The sequence below is a fragment of the Stegostoma tigrinum genome, chromosome 6 (genome assembly GCF_030684315.1).
Source record: "Stegostoma tigrinum isolate sSteTig4 chromosome 6, sSteTig4.hap1, whole genome shotgun sequence".
In the NCBI taxonomy this organism is placed as follows: Eukaryota; Metazoa; Chordata; class Chondrichthyes; order Orectolobiformes; family Stegostomatidae; genus Stegostoma; species Stegostoma tigrinum.
In genome coordinates this window covers 113,428,535-113,447,119 of record NC_081359.1, presented here as the reverse complement: position 1 = coordinate 113,447,119, position 18,585 = coordinate 113,428,535, and the positions used below count along the sequence as shown (strand labels likewise).

At 42.8% G+C, this 18,585-nt stretch overlaps 1 protein-coding gene across 1 annotated transcript in view; it reads right to left on the bottom strand.

The window, feature by feature from the left end:
• LOC125453304 (F-box/WD repeat-containing protein 7-like) overlaps nt 1-18,585 on the bottom strand; it is a 201,481-nt gene that overhangs the window by 172,542 nt on the left and 10,354 nt on the right. The window contains exon 3 of the mRNA XM_048532682.2: nt 7,104-7,328. Within this exon, the coding sequence (XP_048388639.1) occupies nt 7,104-7,328 (225 nt within the window). The remainder of the gene's footprint in view (nt 1-7,103; nt 7,329-18,585) is intronic.

Genomic DNA, 18,585 nt, shown 5'->3' with positions numbered 1-18,585 from the left:
ACCATCCACTATATTCTTAGCCTTTGTGGATACCGATGCAATGTATTCATTAAGAACCTCACCTATTTCTACCAGCCCCACTTTGGCCTCAAATGGACCTTTCCTTTCCGTAGTTATCCCCTTGTTCCTTATACATGTGTAAAACCTTTGGGATTTTCCTTAATCAAGTTCCTGAACCAGATTTTCAATTCTTCTGAATTACCTTCATGCTTAAATGGGGTTTCAGCTACCTGATCAGCTGCTTTGTGGGATTACATTAAACAAAGTCAGTCACTGGAGGTCAGTCATTGTTCTGGTCACTGCACACAACAGAAAAACAGACAGAACCTATTCTAATTGTTCCCACCCTCTAGCTTCATTTTGACTTGGTGATTATAAGCAAAGCTATAGTTTTCAATCCAGCCGACATATTGCCCAGGAGTAAATCAATTCCACCCACAGTTAATTTCTAAACATCCCCAACAACCACTGATCTAACCAAGTCATGCTTCAATTGAACTTTATACAATGAAAGTGGAAAACATATTCTCCACCAAGGTTGCTGGAGTTTAAGATATAATTTCATTCATGGCATTTTCCTCGTGTCCTCATTTTGCACTTATTCTTGCAAAAACCACTAAGTAGCACACACTTCCCTCACAATTTCCACTATTCTGAACCACTGTGTCCCACATAGTTACAATGGAAACACACTGGCGTTCGATTTTTACCTCCGCCCTCAGTGCTTTCCATCTGTTAGCTTATTTTGATTGTATCATTTTAAGGTTTAAATTTTCTCCCCTCTCAAATCTCTATTTCCAGCTTAAACAGAAAAATATTAGTGCAGAAAAATGTAGGTACCTTAGTTAGAAGCTGGGGAAATAATAGGAAATAAAGTAATGGCAGAAGAACCAAACATATTTGGATTCTGTTTTAACAAAACGTGAAACAAATAATCTTCCAGAAATATTAGACAGCCAAGGATCTAGTGAAAGGGTAGAGTTGTAAAAAAACATCAGTAAGAAAAGAAGACTGGCAAAATTAATGGAGTTCAAACGTTGGCAAAAATCACTAGTGCCTGATAATGTACATCCCAGAATACTGAAGGAAGTGGTCCAGAAATGGTGGACGCATTGCATTCCAAAATTCTAATGACTGAGGGTTTCCAACAGGTTGGAGGGTGGAAAATATTTATCCCACTATTTAAAAAGGGAGGGGGAAGAAAGAGAAAAGAAAAGAAACAGAATTACAGACGAGTTATCCTAACATTAGTATTGGAGAAAAAGCTAAAATCTATGACATGAGGCATGGTAACAGAATATTTAAACAATGAACAGGGATTGAACTAAGCCAAATTGGGTTTATCGAAGTCAAATAATGCTTAGCAAATTCACTGAAAGTTTTGTAACTAGTAGAGCCCTTTCCACAGTTCAACTGAGTGTGGTACACAAATTCTGCTTATCTGAATTCTTCGTGACATGGTGATTCAATGTTGAATAATTTTCCATTCCCTAGTGTCCATACTCACTGTTCACAGCTTTAAGTCAGGAGAGATGCATGCTAAAGAGCACAATCATTAATATCACCCATCACAACTGAAGGTTGTCTCCAACCTCAACACCAAATAGGAACAACATTAAAAACTATGCACACAGAAGCTTTATGTTTTCCTAAAGCAGTCAACTTCGACGAATTTGGAGGTGAGTCAGTATAGTTAAAGCCAATGGTCAAATATAGAAGAGAAAGAGTGCTGCTCTTGACCTACCCGATATTGAGTTTAGTGATAATGGGAACTGCAGATGCTGGAGAATCCAAGATAACAAATTGTGTGGAACTGGATGAACACAGCAGGACCAGCAGCATCTCAGGAGCACAAAAGCTGACGTTGGGGGCCTAGACCGTTCTTCAGAGAGGGGGATGGGGTGAGGGTTCTGGAATAAATAGGGAGAGAGGGGGAGGCGGCCCGAAGATGGAGAGAAAAGAAGATAGGTGGAGAGGAGAGTATAGGTGGGCAGGTAGCTGTCAGTCTTCCCTGGACTGACCTATCCCCTCCCTACCTCCCCACCTATACTCTCTCCACCTATCTTCTTTACTCTCCATCTTCGGTCCGCCTCCCCCTCTCTCCCTATTTATTCCAGTTCCCTCACCCCATCCCTCTCTCTGATGAAGGGTCTAGGCCCGAAACGTCAGCTTTTGTGCTCCTGAGATGCTGCTGGGCCCGCTGCGTTCATCCAGTCTCACATTTCATTATCTTGAGTTTAGTGGACTGACTTTTCATGAGGTAAAGCAGGGCAGACAATGGCCAGTTCTGCAGCTTGAGGAAGGACAGTCATCCAGCACAGAAACAGACCTATCAGTCCAACTCACCCATGTCAAAAAGATTTTCCCAAGTAAACTAGCCCCATCTGCCTGTGTTTTGCCCACATTCATATAAACCTTTCCTATTCACGTACTTGTCCAAAATGTAATTTAAATGTTGCAACTGTACCAGCATCCCTCACTTCCTCTGGCAGTTAACACCTTGTAAGAACCAGTCTGTGGTGTGAAAAGTTGCCCCTCAGGTCACTTTTAAGTCTTTTTCATCTCACATTAAAATTATGTCCCCCAGTTTTGAATTCGCTTACCCTAAGGAAAAGACCTTTGCCATTCACCTTATCTATACCCCTCATGATCTGAGAATCCTGTAGAAGTCAGTTGTCAACGTCCTATGCTCCAGTGAAAGAGTCCAAACCTATCCAGCCTCTCCTTATAACTCAAGCCCTCCATTCTGGGTAACATCCTTGAAATCTTTGCTGCATCCTTTCCAATTTAATAATATTCTTCCTGTGGCAGGGCGACCAGAACTATACACAGTACTCCAAAAGTGGCCTCACCAATGTCCTGCGGATGACTTCCCAACTCCCATACTCAATGGTCTGAGCAATGAAGGCAAGTGGGCCAAACGCCTTCTTCACCACCTTGTCTACTTGTGACACAACTTTTAAGGAATCATGTACCTGAGCCCCTAAAGGTCTCACCATTAACTGTGCAAGTCCTGCCTTTGTTTGCCCTACGAAATGCAACATCTCGCATTTATCCAAATTAAACTCCATCGGCCGTTCCTCAACCCAAATAGTCTAGTGATCAAGATTCCAAACACATTCTGAGATAACTTTCACTGTTGAGGAGGCAAGGGGTAAATATTGCATTATAACTGCACTGAAGTTCAGTAATTTCTCTGTACACTCTACAAGGTACACCGCACCCAGCTGGTCGTAGTGAAATTAGAATTTCATTAATTCATCCTCTAAACAGATACTGCTTGGGCCTCATGAAGGTATACGCTTCCCATAGTGCTGGTGCTCAAACTCCTTGGGCACATTAATAGGAAAATTATTTAAAATAGACAGGAAGTTTGACTTTTTCCTTAGTATTAATGAATAAATTCTTTCCACGCTCAAGCTGCCAATTATACTGTCAATGTGCACTACTCTAGTATTGAACTGATTATCAGTGAATTCTAGGTGAAGATTAATTAGAGATAAGTGCCCTGCAGTGGGGTACTGTCTCCACGGCAACAATATTCATGTACAGCCAATGGAATCACCACAGTGCACTGTAAGCAGTATGACCATTAGAATTGCGGGCAGTGAACTTTGGAAGACAACAGACACTAAGCACTAAAATCAACACTGCAACCATTTCTCTCTTTAAAATAGTTCAGATTTTTCACCACTGACCCCACTGTGAATACACATTTCTATTCTATCACCAATTTTCAAATTAGTTGTGCAATTTCCATTATCACTTGAAGCTCAGCCTCCTTTCCTGGTCTATGATCTGATGCTGTTAATGGTTCTATCCCCAACTTCAAATCTGCCATCACACACCTTCCTCAAAAATAACCTTTAACTGCAGCAACCATGTAAACTGAAGTAGCAGTTATTGCATATCCTTAATGGGAAGGTGATGTAGAACCGCTTCCTTAAATGGCTGCAGTCCATGTAGTGTAGACACATCTACACCAATAGGATATATACCCATGTCAGGATGGTGTGTGCCTCGAGGGAGAACTCAGCAATTACGCCCCCCGCACCAGCTGCCTTTGCTCCTCAAATGGCATCACAGCAGTCTGCGCAAGCTGCTGTAGTACTCTCTGAACCTTGCTAAATTATCAATCCACCAGCACTAATTTTTTTTTCATTCACCGAATGCGGGCATCACTGGCTCATTAGCATTTGCCGCCTGTTCCTCATTGGCAAGATGGTGGTGAGCTGCCTTCCTTAGCTGCTGCAGTCCACAATACCCCAAGAGGGAATTCCAGGCTTGGACAGGATTGTTGCAGGTGGTGGTTACCATGAATCTGTCACCCTTATCTTTCCAGAAGGAAGTGGATTCGGAAAGTACTTCATAAAAATATTTGGTTAATATTTTGCAATGCTGCTACAGAGCATGAGTAATGCTTGTGGATCTAGTGCTAATCAAGCGGGCTGCTTTGTCCTAGATAACGTCAAGCTTCGTGCGTGCTGTTGGGGCTGCACTCAGCCAGGAAAATGGTGAGTATGCCATCATTCTCCTGACATGTGCCGTGTAAATGGTAGACAGGCTTTGTGGACTCAGGAGTTCAGTTACTCACCACAGTAGTCCTGTGACCTGAACATACAGCCACTGTATTTGTATGGTGAGTCCAACTGAATTTCTGGTCAATAGTTACCCGTAGGATGTTGATAGTGGGGAATTCAATGGTAACAGTACTAAATGTCAAGGGGCAGTGATTACCTCAGACAGTCACTGCCTGGCATTCGTGTGTTGTCAATGTTATTTGCTACTTGTTAGTTCAAACCTGGATATTGTCCAGGTCATATTGCATTTGAACATGGACTGTTTCAGATCTGAATCACAAATGGGGATAAACATTGTGCAATCATGAAGTGAACATCCCCGCTTCCTACCTTATGATGGAGGGACGGTCATTGATGAAGCAGCTGAAGACAGATGGGGCCTCAGACAATACCCTAGAGAACTGCTGCAGAGATGTCCTGGATGATTGACCTCCAACAACCATAATGATCTTTCCACTTTCCAGGTATTCGTGTAACCAGAGAGTTTGCCCCGATACCCACTGATACCAGTTTTGCTAAAGTTCCTCAATGCTACACTCAGACAAACATGGCCTTGACGTCAAGGGCTGTCCCTCCCGCCTCACGTCAAATTCAGCTCTTTTGTCCATGTCTGGACCAAGACTTGGGAGGCTGGGAGCTGAGTGGCCCTGACAGAATCCAAAATGGACATCACTGAGCAGGTGCTGCTTAATAGCAGCGTCAGCATCACTTCATTACTAAAGATTTTTTTAAGCAGACTGATGGGTCAGAGATCAGCCTGGTTGGATTTGTTCTGATTTTTGTTTAGAGGACACATGTGGGCAATTTTCCACATTGATAGGTAGATTCCAGTGTTGTACCTGTACTGAAACACTTCGGGGGAAGAGCACAAATTATGGAGCACAGTCTTCAGTACTATTGCCATATGTTATCAGGTCCGTAGCCTTTGCAATATCCAGTGCCTCCAACTGCTTTTTAATATCATGTGATGTGAACTGAATTGGCTGGAGACTGGTATCTATGATGCTGGGGACCACTGAAGGAGGCAGAGATGGATCATCCACCCGGCATTTCTGGTTAAAGGTTGCTGCAAATGCTTGGGCCTATTTTTGTTTCACTAAGATGCGGGCTCTTCCATCGTTGAATATGAGAAAATTTCTGTTCATGCTCAATGCAGTGAAGAACAAAAATTCCCTCTCCTCTCTCGGGCAGAAACCAGCAACTGAAGTAGCATGTTCACAACTTAGATGAGATCTCTCATGGAGCTTCCTAGCATATATCACCTGCCAGACTCCGTCCCTTGCTCTGCTCATCTGCTAAAGGCCTCAGTCAGGATCTGTTACTTCCAGAATAGAATAGGCCAACACTTTTCAGGCTGGCCTCAAATTTATTTCTTATTCTTTATTCATGCATGGGATTAAGGCATCACTAACTAGGCAGTATTTATTGGCCATCCCTAATTGACTAGAGAACAGTTCAAAGTCAACCAGATTGCAGTGGGTCTGGAGTCACATATAGTCCAGACCAGGTAAGGATGGCGGTTTCCCTCCTGAAGGGCATGAGTGAACCAGATGGGTTTTTCCAACAATCCAGAATGGATTGATGATCATCACTTGACTCTTAATTCCTGATATTTTATGAATTCAGATTCCACCATCTGCCGTGGTGGGATTGGAAGAAGGGATCCCAAAAAATTATCTACATATCTGGATTAACAGCCCAACAATAATACATTAGGCCGTTGTCGTGGTATCCAAGGTCTGGGAAATGACAAATAATAGGAACAAGAATTGGTCATTCAGCTTGCTAAGTACACTGTACTATGCAACATGATCATGGCTGATCCTTACTTTCAAAGTCTTACACCTGCTCTCTCCATATCCCTGGCTACCTTTACGCTAAAGAAATCTACTTTTCTCGTGACTGTCTCCATCATGAGAGATCAATGAAAGCTTTCCTCCATGGCTGTTGAGAGCAGTTAATGTTATTCTCAAGTGCTGTTTCTTCTTTCATCATCACCAGCAATCTGGAATCAAGACTCAGGATTTCATGTCTCAAACTCATCTCTCCCACACGAATGGCAGCACTCTTTCAGCCTTTCTTTTCCTTTTGAAAGGATCAAATCAGCACACATCTAAATCACTTCAGTAGGTGGAAACCTGACAACATTGAATTGGTTCTCCAGTTCTATAGTTTGCCCAATACCTGAAGGGTAGGTCAATTATAGTGGCAACTGAGACCAGTACAGCTCAGGTCTCAAAAATCAAAAGTCAACAAAAGTCTCTGTAGCTCTAACTCCAAATTCTGTTTTCTACTCTACTATCCTATGCACTTAGGCCAAGTATGATTTGGTTGGAAACCATGCAAAACAATACTCTTCACTGTATCTCAGTATATGTAACAATAAAATCAAATGAAAAACTGGCAATTTCATAAAGTCACAGTGTCACAATTTCTGATCACAAAAAGCTACCAAAGATAAAAATCAAGCAGAGATGAATAATCCTGTCAATATACTGACAGTCTCTAATTGCTAACTCTTACCTTAGGTTTCACACGTTGGACTAGATGTCTACCCTGTGCTTCCTGAACAAGGTCAATCCACTCCTTGTCCGCAACAAAATAATAATACGACTCTCCACAATCGTCCTCAATCCCCTCTGTGTCACTCAGATCTTCCTGTTCTCTTTCATCCATTTCTTCATTCTCTCCTTCCTCCCACCCATCATGAACTCCAGCCTCTTCATCCAGTGCACCATCAGAGAAGCTCTGAACAGGAAACAAACAGAAGGAGCAGTTAATGTTGCTGTTACCAAACTTTGATGCACATTTACTCATTGATCAATGTTTGAAACCTCGCTAAGTTCTCATTTCATCCTTGTTGAGTGGTAAGTAGGATCTCCAGAAGAAGTGGCTAGTCTGACAGGGAGAGGCCAGAGTTTGAACTTGATGTTGGATTGTGTTTTCTGAGAGATGTTTTGCTCTGGATGTTACAGGATGTAGTTTTGAAAGCACCCTGTCTAACCTCCCATTATCACCAATTGTAAGTTCAGAAAACAGAAATTAAGTTCATATATTACTGACTTCAGAGTAAGCTAAAAAGATGGCCTATATCAACTTTCTTAGAAATGTCAATCCAAAAAATCGTAAGCCTGGGGAACAACACTAAATGGCTTTCAGAGTCTAGCCAGTTTTGTTATTTTCTTTTACTTATCCCTTAACCATGCTTAATTATTTGTCTTTTGTACGAATGGGGCTAAAAACAAAAAGATTAAAAACCAAAAGAACTGTGGATGCTGTAAATCAGGAAAGAAGAAACAAAGTTGCTGGAAAAGTTCAGCAGGTCTGGCAGCATCTGTGAAGGAAAAAACAGTTAATGTTTCGGATCCAGTGACCCTTCCTCAGAACTGAGTTAACAATTAGTTAATTTCCCTCTGCTAAAGTCACTGTATTGTTAGTAAATTGCTCAATCTTTTGTTTAAGCTACAGACCCACCGTCTAGAATTGATTATTCAGACTCTGTGATAGGTTATTCAAAAAGTCCGGTTAAGGGCCACTGGGGTCAATTGAGGGTCTTTGCCGGTTTCAAATTTACTGTGTCGAGAACACAGAGGGAGAAAGGCTGATTTGGATCTGCTGTCTGTCACCAATTTGTGACATCTCCAAGTACAGTGATTGAGCCTGCCAACTGTGGTGCTGATCAACAATTTATTCTCTAGCTGCATGCCTTACTCCACCAGCAGATCTCATCAATGCTTTAACAACTAACACTTTAGTTGTAACTGTCAGCTCAGCTGGTAGCACCTTAGCAACTGAGACAAAATGTAGAAGAGTTGAGCTTCTATCCAGGACACAATTTTGTCTGACAGTCTAGCAAAGTACTGTGGGAACATCATAGGTGCAGTTTATCTGACTGAGACTTCATTTGTTGGTTCAGGTGCAGGTGGAAGGAACTCTCATAGCACTCAGAGAAAAGTAGAAGCATTCTTTGAAAATCACAGAAGTGTTACGGCACAGGAGGCAACCATTCAATCCAGTGTATCTGTACTGGCTGTCCAAATCAGCATTTCGGTTCACTGCCACTGTTCTACATTTTCCATCCTTGCATATTGCTTCTATTCAAATGAGCCAATATTCTTGTTTCAATCAGCACCAACAACAGGAACAGGTCAGTCAGCTTCACTCAGTCCTCTGAACTCAAATCTACCAATTAACTGGTCACACTCTGCTATGGGACTTTGCTATGTACAGATTGGACGCTGCTTTCAGATTAATTATTTGTCTTTTGTATGAATGGGGCTAAAAACAAAAAAAGGTTAAAAACCGAAAGAACTGTGGATTGGTAGTTGATTGGTCGATGTTCTTGAGGATATTGATGATCTAAAATGATATTCTTCACGTCTTACAATTAGGATATAATTTATCACTTGCTCCACCTTGACGAGATTAATCAATTACATAGCAGTTACTAGGCAGCCAAAGAGCCAATCACCGCACTGCATTTAGTCATGATTCTAAACATGGTTATTTGATATCTGCCAGGCCTTTGATTCTAAACAAAAATGATGTCACAAATGAACCCCAAAGTGAATTAAAGGGAAGGTCAGTGATTCAGTCTAGACAGATTCCACAGCATATCACTTCACCTAGATTACAACGCTAGGTTTTGGAGCACATTAAGACACCTCGAGGTGATTCAATGTGCTGTACAAACAATATTTCTTTCTTTAGAGTGAAGAACATGAATTTCAAGTTAACTTCAGTTCACCACAGTAGATAAAGTGCTTGATGTCATGGGAAGAAACAACATGCCAAACTAGAAGACAGCAGATTTCAGGGATAGTAGAAACTGCCAATGCTGGAGAAATCTGAGACAAGGTGTAGAGCTGGATGAACACAACAGGCCAGGCAGCATCAGAGGAACAGGAAAGCTGACATGTCGGATCAGAAATTTCTGAACAAGGGTCCCAAACAAAGAACAAAGACCTAAACATCAGCTTTCCTGCTCCTCTGATGCTACCTGGTCTGCTGTGCGCATCCAGTTCCACATCAGATTTCAGGGGAGGTTGGGACATCAGACATCATGACAAATCTACCAAAAATACCTCAAAGTTGACACATGCTGTTTCAATAAAAGACTCAATCACTGATCAATGAACCAAATTGAAAAAGGCCTTAGGTAATGCATATTGCAAGTAAGTTTATTCTTCCAGCCCTGAGAAAACTGATCAGACTTGAGACAGAAGAGGGGAGGAGGATCCCAATCCCTTTCAAGTTGCTGTTTTTAACTGCATGTTTACAAGTGAAACAAAGTAGAAACAATGTTCTCCAAGACTCAGGTCTAAACTTTAGATCTTAAGTTTAAGAGCTGTAACTGTTCTTTTATTTTTGAAACCAAAGTATTTTGCTCCATTAACCTTAACTGTATATAGTGTCATGAACCTTGCTACATTGTATTTGAATTATATTCAAAGACTAGGAATCCTGCAACAAGTAACTCACCTCCACACCCCCATCCTCAAAACTCCCCAAAGCCTGACCACCAAAGAAACAAGTCAGAGGAGTGTGGGGGAATACTGTCCACATTCAAAGATAATTGGGGATCACTCGAATCCCATGAATTAAAAATAAATCTAGCCAGAATCCCAAAGAATTAAGTAAAACATTGGTGAGATATTTGCATTGGCTTTGCTGAAGGTACTGGTTAACTCCATCCTCGTCCAGAAGTAATGGGGCAGAATTCTGGCCTGGGATTTTTTTGCTGTTTCCCTCGCTCTTCAATATGACTTCCAAAAAAAAGTCATCAAGCTCTTCAAGCAATAACATCCACATCTACTGAAATGACAGACTTAGTTGAAATTGTGAATGTAAACTGAGAAAGAGTTCTTTGCCACATTAGATGTCATGCAAAAAAGGTCAGAGCAATGCTAAATGTTAGAAAACAGTTACCACATAACTGAAACATGACCTCAGTCTTTGCTCTTTGTGTTTGTCATATGGGTCAGTCTTCATGCCGCTTCCTCCAGGAGTTTGGATAGACAAGAGGAGAAAAGATTATTCTCCCCCGGTTTTCTATCCCTGATCATAACTCAAAGACAACAGCCTTCTCCCTATTTAACACAGCCCAATGTGAATCTCCTGCAGACACTGCTTTCTCATCTGCCACTTTCTTCTCCCAGTCTTCATTGCCCTTTCACTCCCTACACAGCCACGAGGTTCACTGATTACTGTAGCAGCCAAAAATGCTGTTCACAAAATTCCTTCTGGGAAGGTCTAACATCCCATCAGGTTTTCACAGATCAAGCCAGTGAGTTACCTTTTCTATCAAGGAACACCAGCAATTATCTGTTGCTTCCATCCATACTGTCCTATGAATATTAATTAATACTTTCCAACACCAAACCTAACCCAATATGCCCCCTTACCAACTTCCACATTTTGAGCTTCTGCCACTATACCACAACCCTACCACACAGACCTTTATGTGAACCATTTGCAACAGTGAACAATTTACCTGGATCAGTTTTGTTAATTCTCTTCTTGCCCCTGACGACTTCAATGAGGTTGCCTTGATAGGTGTCCTTTGCTAGTATACAGCTCATGTCTCAAATCACATCAAATCCAGACTCATTAACCAATTACTGTATTACGAGATTACTGAACAAAGACTGGTTTTAATTAATTCCACTGCAGAGTAACAAAGGAGTATGATCACAGCTGAAAAGCACAGCTGTTGTACCTGTCAACAGCCAGCAGGTTGCAGCATGGTGCCACACTGACAAAAACTGTGCACTGGGAAGACACAGATGACAAAACCGGGGCTCCGGCAGCACATAATCCAGATTAAAGGCAAATTCAACAGTCGTATTCCTCCATTGCCATGAAATAAACTACAGCACGTACAGATTTAAATGGTGGTGGTTCAGGAGATAAAATTACAAATTTAAATTCCACTATTAGGCTTCAGTCTCCAACGTCTGTAACAACAGTGGGTGTACCTACATAAATACTTGCAGCTCAAGATAGCAGCTCATTAACATCTTCCCCAGGGCAATTAGGGATGAGAAATTAATCCTGGACCAGCCAGTGACATCTGTCTAGATCAACACATGGCCTGGAGGTAGACCCATTGTTCAATGGAACGTAAACCCAAGCAAGTAAACCCATCATCCCATTCTTTGGATCTTAATAACCACAGGCACATTTTAGAGATAGTGGGAACTGCAGATGCTGGAGAATCTGAGATAACAAGGTGTAGAGCTGAATGAACACAGCAGGCCAAGCAGCATCAGAGGAGCAGGAAGGCTGACGTTTCGGGAAGAGTCTAGGCCCGAAACGTTAGCCTTCCTGCTCCTCTGATGCTGCTTGGCCTGCTGTGTTCATTCAGCTCCAAACCTTGTTATCTAAGGCACATTTTAAACGTTTTTTTCTACTCTTGAGCTGTAGATCATCCATTAATAACAATTCACAATTATACACTAAACACAATAGTTTTTCTTCTATTCACGCAATGCGGATGTCAGATACAGGGCAAGCATTTATTACCTGTCTTTAGTTTCCTTTCAGACAGTGATGGCAAGCTGCCTTCTTGAATGATTGCAGCCCATGTGCTGCAGGTAGACATGCAATGCAACTAGGAAGGGTATTCCAGGACTTTGACCAAACAACACATTTCCAAATCAGGATGGGGAGTAGGTCAGAGATCACATTACACTGGGTTAGAGTCCAACAGGCTTATTTGAAATCATAAGCTTTCGAAGTGCTGCTACTTCATCAGGTGAAAAAAAGCACACCATTCACACCACTTAACTCACACCATTTGTATGATCTTTTAATCTCTACAAACATAAATTCTGTGCCTGTGTGCTTTCCCCCACGTCACCTGACAAACCAGCAGTACTCCAAAAGTTTGAGATTTCCAATAAACCTGATGGACTATAACCTGGTGTCATGTGACTTCTGGTCTCGCTCACCCAAGTCCAACATCAGCACCTCCACAGTGAGGATGGTGAGTGATTTGGAACCTGCCGCTATTATCTTTTTAGATGGTAGTGGCCATTGGTTTAGAAGGTGAGTCTAATGATTCCTGGTGAATTTCTACCCAACTTATCCATGTCAACCAGGTTTCCTAAATTGAACTAGTTCAAATTTGCCTGCATTTGGCCCATATCCCTCTAGCCTTTACTATCCATGTACCTGCCCAAATAGTGTAACTGTATTCGCCTCTACCATTTCTTCAGGCAGTTCATTCCATACACACACCACCATCTGCATGAAAAAGTTGTCCCTCGGGCCCCTTTTAAATCTTTCCCTCCCACCTTAAACCTATCCCCTCTAGTTCTGGGCTCCCCTACCCTGGAGGAAAGGCCTTGGCTATTCAGCTTATCTATGACCCTCTTGATTTTATAAACTTCTATAAAAGTTTTGGAGTAGATGTGTAGCTTGGGTTATGGGTGTTGTGGTTGGTCAGCTGGCTCGCTGAGCTGGTTCTTTGCTCCGCCGACATTTCATTACCCTGCTGAGTAACATCAGTGCAGCCTCCGATGAAGTGCCATTATGTTTTCCCACCCAGTTTTAAAAACTCTGGGGTCCATTGAGATGGATTACCTCACTTCTGGTTTTCCTCCGCATTGGAGTGTATACGGGGTTGAGCTCTACGTGTTTGTTGATGGCTTTCTTCGAGGAGTACCAGGTTTCCAGGAATTCCCATGCCTGTCTCAGCTTTGCTTCTCCCCACCATATAAACTCCAATACGAAGGAAAGCCGGAAGCGAGGTAATCCAGCTCTACAGTCTTGACTTTTTCAACCAGGCAGGAAAACACAACAGCACTTCATCGGAGGCTGCACTGATGACATTACCCAGCAGGGTAATTATGTGTCTGCGAAACAACGAATGAGCTCGCCAAGCCAACCAACCACAACAAACTTCTATAAAGGTCATCCCTCAGTTGCAGGAAGTATATTGTCAATGACTACAGACAGGAGAACTGGGGTCATAAGACTTTAGGATATGAGAGTAGAATTACACCCTTCAGCCCAAGTCTGCTCTGCCCTTCAATCACAGCCGATAAGTTTCTCAGGTCCATTATCCTGTCTTCTCTCCATAACCAATCAAGAACCTATCTCTGTCTTAAATTCACTCAATGACTTCACCTCCACAGTGCTCCGCAGCAATACATTCCAGATTCACCAGCCTCTGGCTGAAGAAATTCCTCATTTCAATTCTAAAGGGTTGTCCCTTCACTTGGAGGCTGTGCCAGAGTTTCCAGTTTCTCCTTTGAGTGGAAATTTCTTCTCTATCCACTCTTAATAGGCCTCAGTTAGCCTAAGCTTCAATAAGACGTTCCCTGTCATCCTTCTAATTGCAATCAAGTATAGACTCTGAGTTCTCGGCAAGCCCTTCATTCACAGGACAATTCTTGTAAACCTCCTCTGAACCCCTTCCAAGGCCAACATATTCTTCTATAGACACGTGGACCAAAACTGCTCACAATATTCCAAAATGTGGTCTGATCAGAGCCTTATACAGCCTCAGCAGCACAAGCCATTTTGAAATGAATGCTAACATTGTATTTTCCCTCCTGTCAGATGAACCTGCAAGTTAACCTTAAGAAAATCCTGAACTACAAATCCAAAGTCCCTTTGAGCTTCAGATTTGAAACTCCCATTTAGAAAATTGCTTATGGATCTATTCTTCCAAAGTGAACAACCTGTCACTTTCCCACACTATATTCCATCTGTGAACTCTTTAGCAATTCTCCTAGCCTGTCCAATTTCTTCTGCAGTCTCCCAACTTCCTCAACACTATCCATCCCTCCATCTGTGTGTCATCTGTAAACTTAGCAACAATGCTCTCTGTTTCTTCATCCACAGCATTAATGTATAACATGAATAGTTGCTATCCCAACATGGACCCTTCCTGAACTCTATCAGTCACCGGCTACCATCTGAAAAAGTCCCATTAATCTCCGTGTTCTGCCAGTTAGCCAATCTTCTACACATGCCAGTACCTTAGCCCTAACACCATGGGCTCATATCTTATTTAGTAGCATCCTGTATGGCATCTTGTCAAAGACCACCTGGAAGTTCAATTAGATCACGTCACCTGGCTGCACTTTATCTATCTTGTTGTTGCCTCCTCAAAGAATTCTAACAAATCTGTCAGACGAGACCTCCCCTTCATGAAGCTGTGCTGACTCATCTCTATTTTACCATGCATTGCCAAGTACTGTGCAATCTCGTCCTTAACAGGGGCTCTAAAGTCTTAGCAACAACCAAGTACCCTGAGACATAGGATCTGAAACATCAACTCTTTTCTCTCCAAAGATGCTGCCAGGCCTGCTGAGCTTTTCTAGTAATTTCTGTTTTGGTTCCTGTTATTTGCTCCCTCATCTCCCACAACAGCCTGGGATTTGCCTCATCTGGACCTAGACATTTGTCCATTTTTAAACTGTGAACACCTCGAACAATTCCTCACGTTCTATCTCAATCCGCTCAAGAGCTTCACAGTCCAGCTTTTCAAATTCTGCATTTGAATCCTCCGTCTCCCAATTAAAGACATGACAGAGTACTTCAAAAAACATACCAAAGAACAAAAAAAAATGCAAAATTTCTGAGATTTCTCGCTTTCACCATGGCCCATCAAAGTAGAATACAAGAATGAAAACTCAGAACAGGTCATAAATCAAGGACATGACCTCAAAAGCTACAATTGAAGAATATGAACTAAAGAGATTGAAATATTTGAAATGAATCACCTTGGCCATCACTTCTGTCACAGCTTGCTGACATGCTCCCAAAAATCTGGAAAAATAACCTCTGCATTAACCTTCCAGCATTTCGACGTAATTAATTGGCATCCTAGTTTGCATCTCTAAGGCCATGTCTGTGTTCCTGGTGTAAGCAAGCTGAAACACGATGAAATGCTTTACTCACTATCTTGTGATACAAGGTACAAAACAGTGATGCTTGCAAAAATTTTCAACTCCTGCCGAACCATAGGAGAGGTGCCACCGGAATAGGAAATAGGCAATGTGGTACTAGTATTCAAGGCAGTAGCAAGGGATAAGGAAATTGTAAGCAAGTCAGTATAATCTTGGCGGAGGGGAAACTATTGGAAGCAATTGAGGGACACAATTTGCATTTGGAAAGGCATAGATTAAACGAGAGTCAGCATGGTTTTGTTCAAGAGAGCTCATGTTGAACCATCTTGACTGAATTTTTCACAGACATAGCCAGATGTGCAGATCTTCATCTCAGCATTTAACAACGTACCTTTATTGCCAGTCTCCCATCTGGCAATAACTGATGGGATCCAATGAAATTTGGTCAATTGGATCCACAAGTGGCTGAGACAGGAGGCAGAAAGTGATGGTCAAGAAATGTTTTTGTGGTTGTAAGCCTGTATGGATTGGGCTTCCACCAGGATCAGTGCTTGTTGTTTCTGGTATATATAAAATGATTTAGACATAAAAGGTAGGAGGGTTGAAAAATAGGCTTACAGTGGATAATGAAAAATGGTCAGGTGGCTAATATTAATTAGGGTAGCCTTAGATAACAGGGGGACATAGACGGACCGGTCAGATGGGATGCTCAGTGGCAAACCGAATTCATTCCACCCAAGTGTGAGGTGATGCATTTGGGTAGGACAAACAAGGTAAGGGAAAATAGTGCTGCCTCACAGCGCCAGGGACCTGGGTTTGATTCCACCCTCGGGTGACTGACTGTGTGGAGTTTGCACATCCTCCCCATGTCAGTATGGGTTTCCGCCCACAGTCTAAAGATGTGCAGACTAGGTGGATTGGCCAAAACAAATTGTCCATAGTGCTCAGGGACGTGTAAATTAGGTGGGTTGTAGGTGGATGGGTCTGTGTGGGATGCTCCAAGGGTCGAAGTGGGCTTTTTGGGCCAAAGGGCCAGTTTCGACACTGTCGGGATTCCATGACACTAAACGGTAGGAGGCCTGGAAGCACCAAGGATCACCAATGACTGTTTCTAAGATAATAAAATGTGAGGCTGGATGAACACAGCAGGCCAAGCAGCATCTCAGGAGCACAAAAGCTGACGTTTCAGGCCTAGACCCTTCATCAGTGAGGGGGATGGGGAGAGGGTTCTGGAATAAATAGGAGACAGGGGGAGGTGGACCGAAGATGGAGAGAAGAGTATAGGTGGGGAGGTAGGGAGGGGATAGGTCAGTCCAGGGAAGACGGACAGGTCAAGGAGGTGGGATGAGGTTAGTAGGTAGGAAATGGAGGTGCAGCTTGAGGTGGGAGGAAGGGATGGGTGAGAGGAAGAATAGGTTAGGGAGGCGGAGACAGGCTGGGCTGGTTTTGCGATGCAGTGGGGGGAGAGGACGAGCTGGGCTGGTTTTGAGTTGCTCATATTCCACTTGGGAACCCTGCAGCCCAATGGTATCAATGTGGACTTCACCAGCTTCAAAATCTCCCCATCCCCCACTGCATCCCAAAACCAGCCCAGCTTCACACTTTGTTATCTTGGATTCTCCAGCATCTGCAGTTCCCATTATCAATGACTGTTTCTATGTTTCTTTCTTTTGGCGTATTTCCAAGTGTACTATTTTTGACAAGGGCACATTCCTGACTTGCAAATTTCTTGCCATTCTTTAGTACTGCTGCAACCAACACCTGGAATTGTCTTTCCATCGCATTGAGAATATGATTACGTCCCAAAGACTGCAAATAATCAATAAGGCAGCTTTTTACAAGACCAAAGAAAGGAACAGAATTAAGGGTTTCTTAATCCTATTCTCCTCTCTCCTCACCATAAACCCTAGTTCCCAACTTATCACAAGCCTGTCAAACTGTCCTAAATAGTCAATGACTTGGCATCACAGCCTTCAGAGGCAATGAATTCCAGAGATTCACCATCCTCCTCATCACAGTTCTAAATGGTTGTCACTTCACTCAAAGGCCGTGCCCTCAAGTCCTAGTCTCTCCTACTATTGGAAACATTTCACTCCATCCAGGCCTCTCAGTATTTTTTAAGTTTCAATCATATCCTCCTTTATCCTTCCAAATTCCATTGACTGCAGACCCAGAGTTCTCAACGACTCCTCCTAAGAAGCCCTTCATCCATGGGGTTGGTCTTGTAAACCTCCTTTGAATTCCCTTCAATGCCAGCACATCTTTACTTACATATGGGGCACAAAACTGCTCACAATATTCTAAATGTGGTCTGATCAAAGCCACACACCCACTCAAAAGCCCATCTCTGCTCTTGTATTCTAGTCTTCTTGTAACGAGTTTAAAATCAACAACTTCATCACCTCAGGAGATCTCCTGTGCAGAGCACCCATTCTGATAGAAATGATGGTGCAGAGTCGGAGATCTATCTTCTACCCAAAATCTTAAAACCCGATTGGCCCAGTCAACCCGAAATCCTAAAACCCATTGTCTCTGCCTGCCCCTTCCCCACCAAGGTCATCTCCTCTGACCTCGACTCTGTTCTTTCTCCTTTGGTCCAGGAGCTCACCACCTACGGCACGGGTTGGGGCAGTACAGTGACTCAGTGGCAAGCACTGCTGTCTCACAGCTCCAGGGACTGGAGTTTGATTCCACCCTCGAGCAACTGTCTCTGCAGAGTTTGCACATTCTCCCCGTGGCTGCATGGATTTCCTCCAAGTGTTCCGGTTTTGTCCCACAGTCCAAAGGTGTGCAGACTAGGTGGATTGGCCATGTTAAATTGCCCATAGTGTTCAGGGATGTGTAGAATAAGTGGTTATAGGGTCTGGCTGGGATGCTCCGAGGGTCAGTGTGGACTTGTTGGGCCAAAGGGCCCGTTTCCACACTGTAGGGATTCTACAATTCTATGACCTACATTTACGACACAACCCACACCTTCCACTTATTTGAAAACTTTCTATTTCCAGCCCTTAACATGTCATCTTCATTATGGACGTTCAGTCCCTGGATACCTGTATCCCACACAGGGATGGCCAAAAATCCCTCTGCTTCTTTCTCTCCCGTAAGCCCAACCAGTTCCGCTCCACTGACACACTCATTCACTT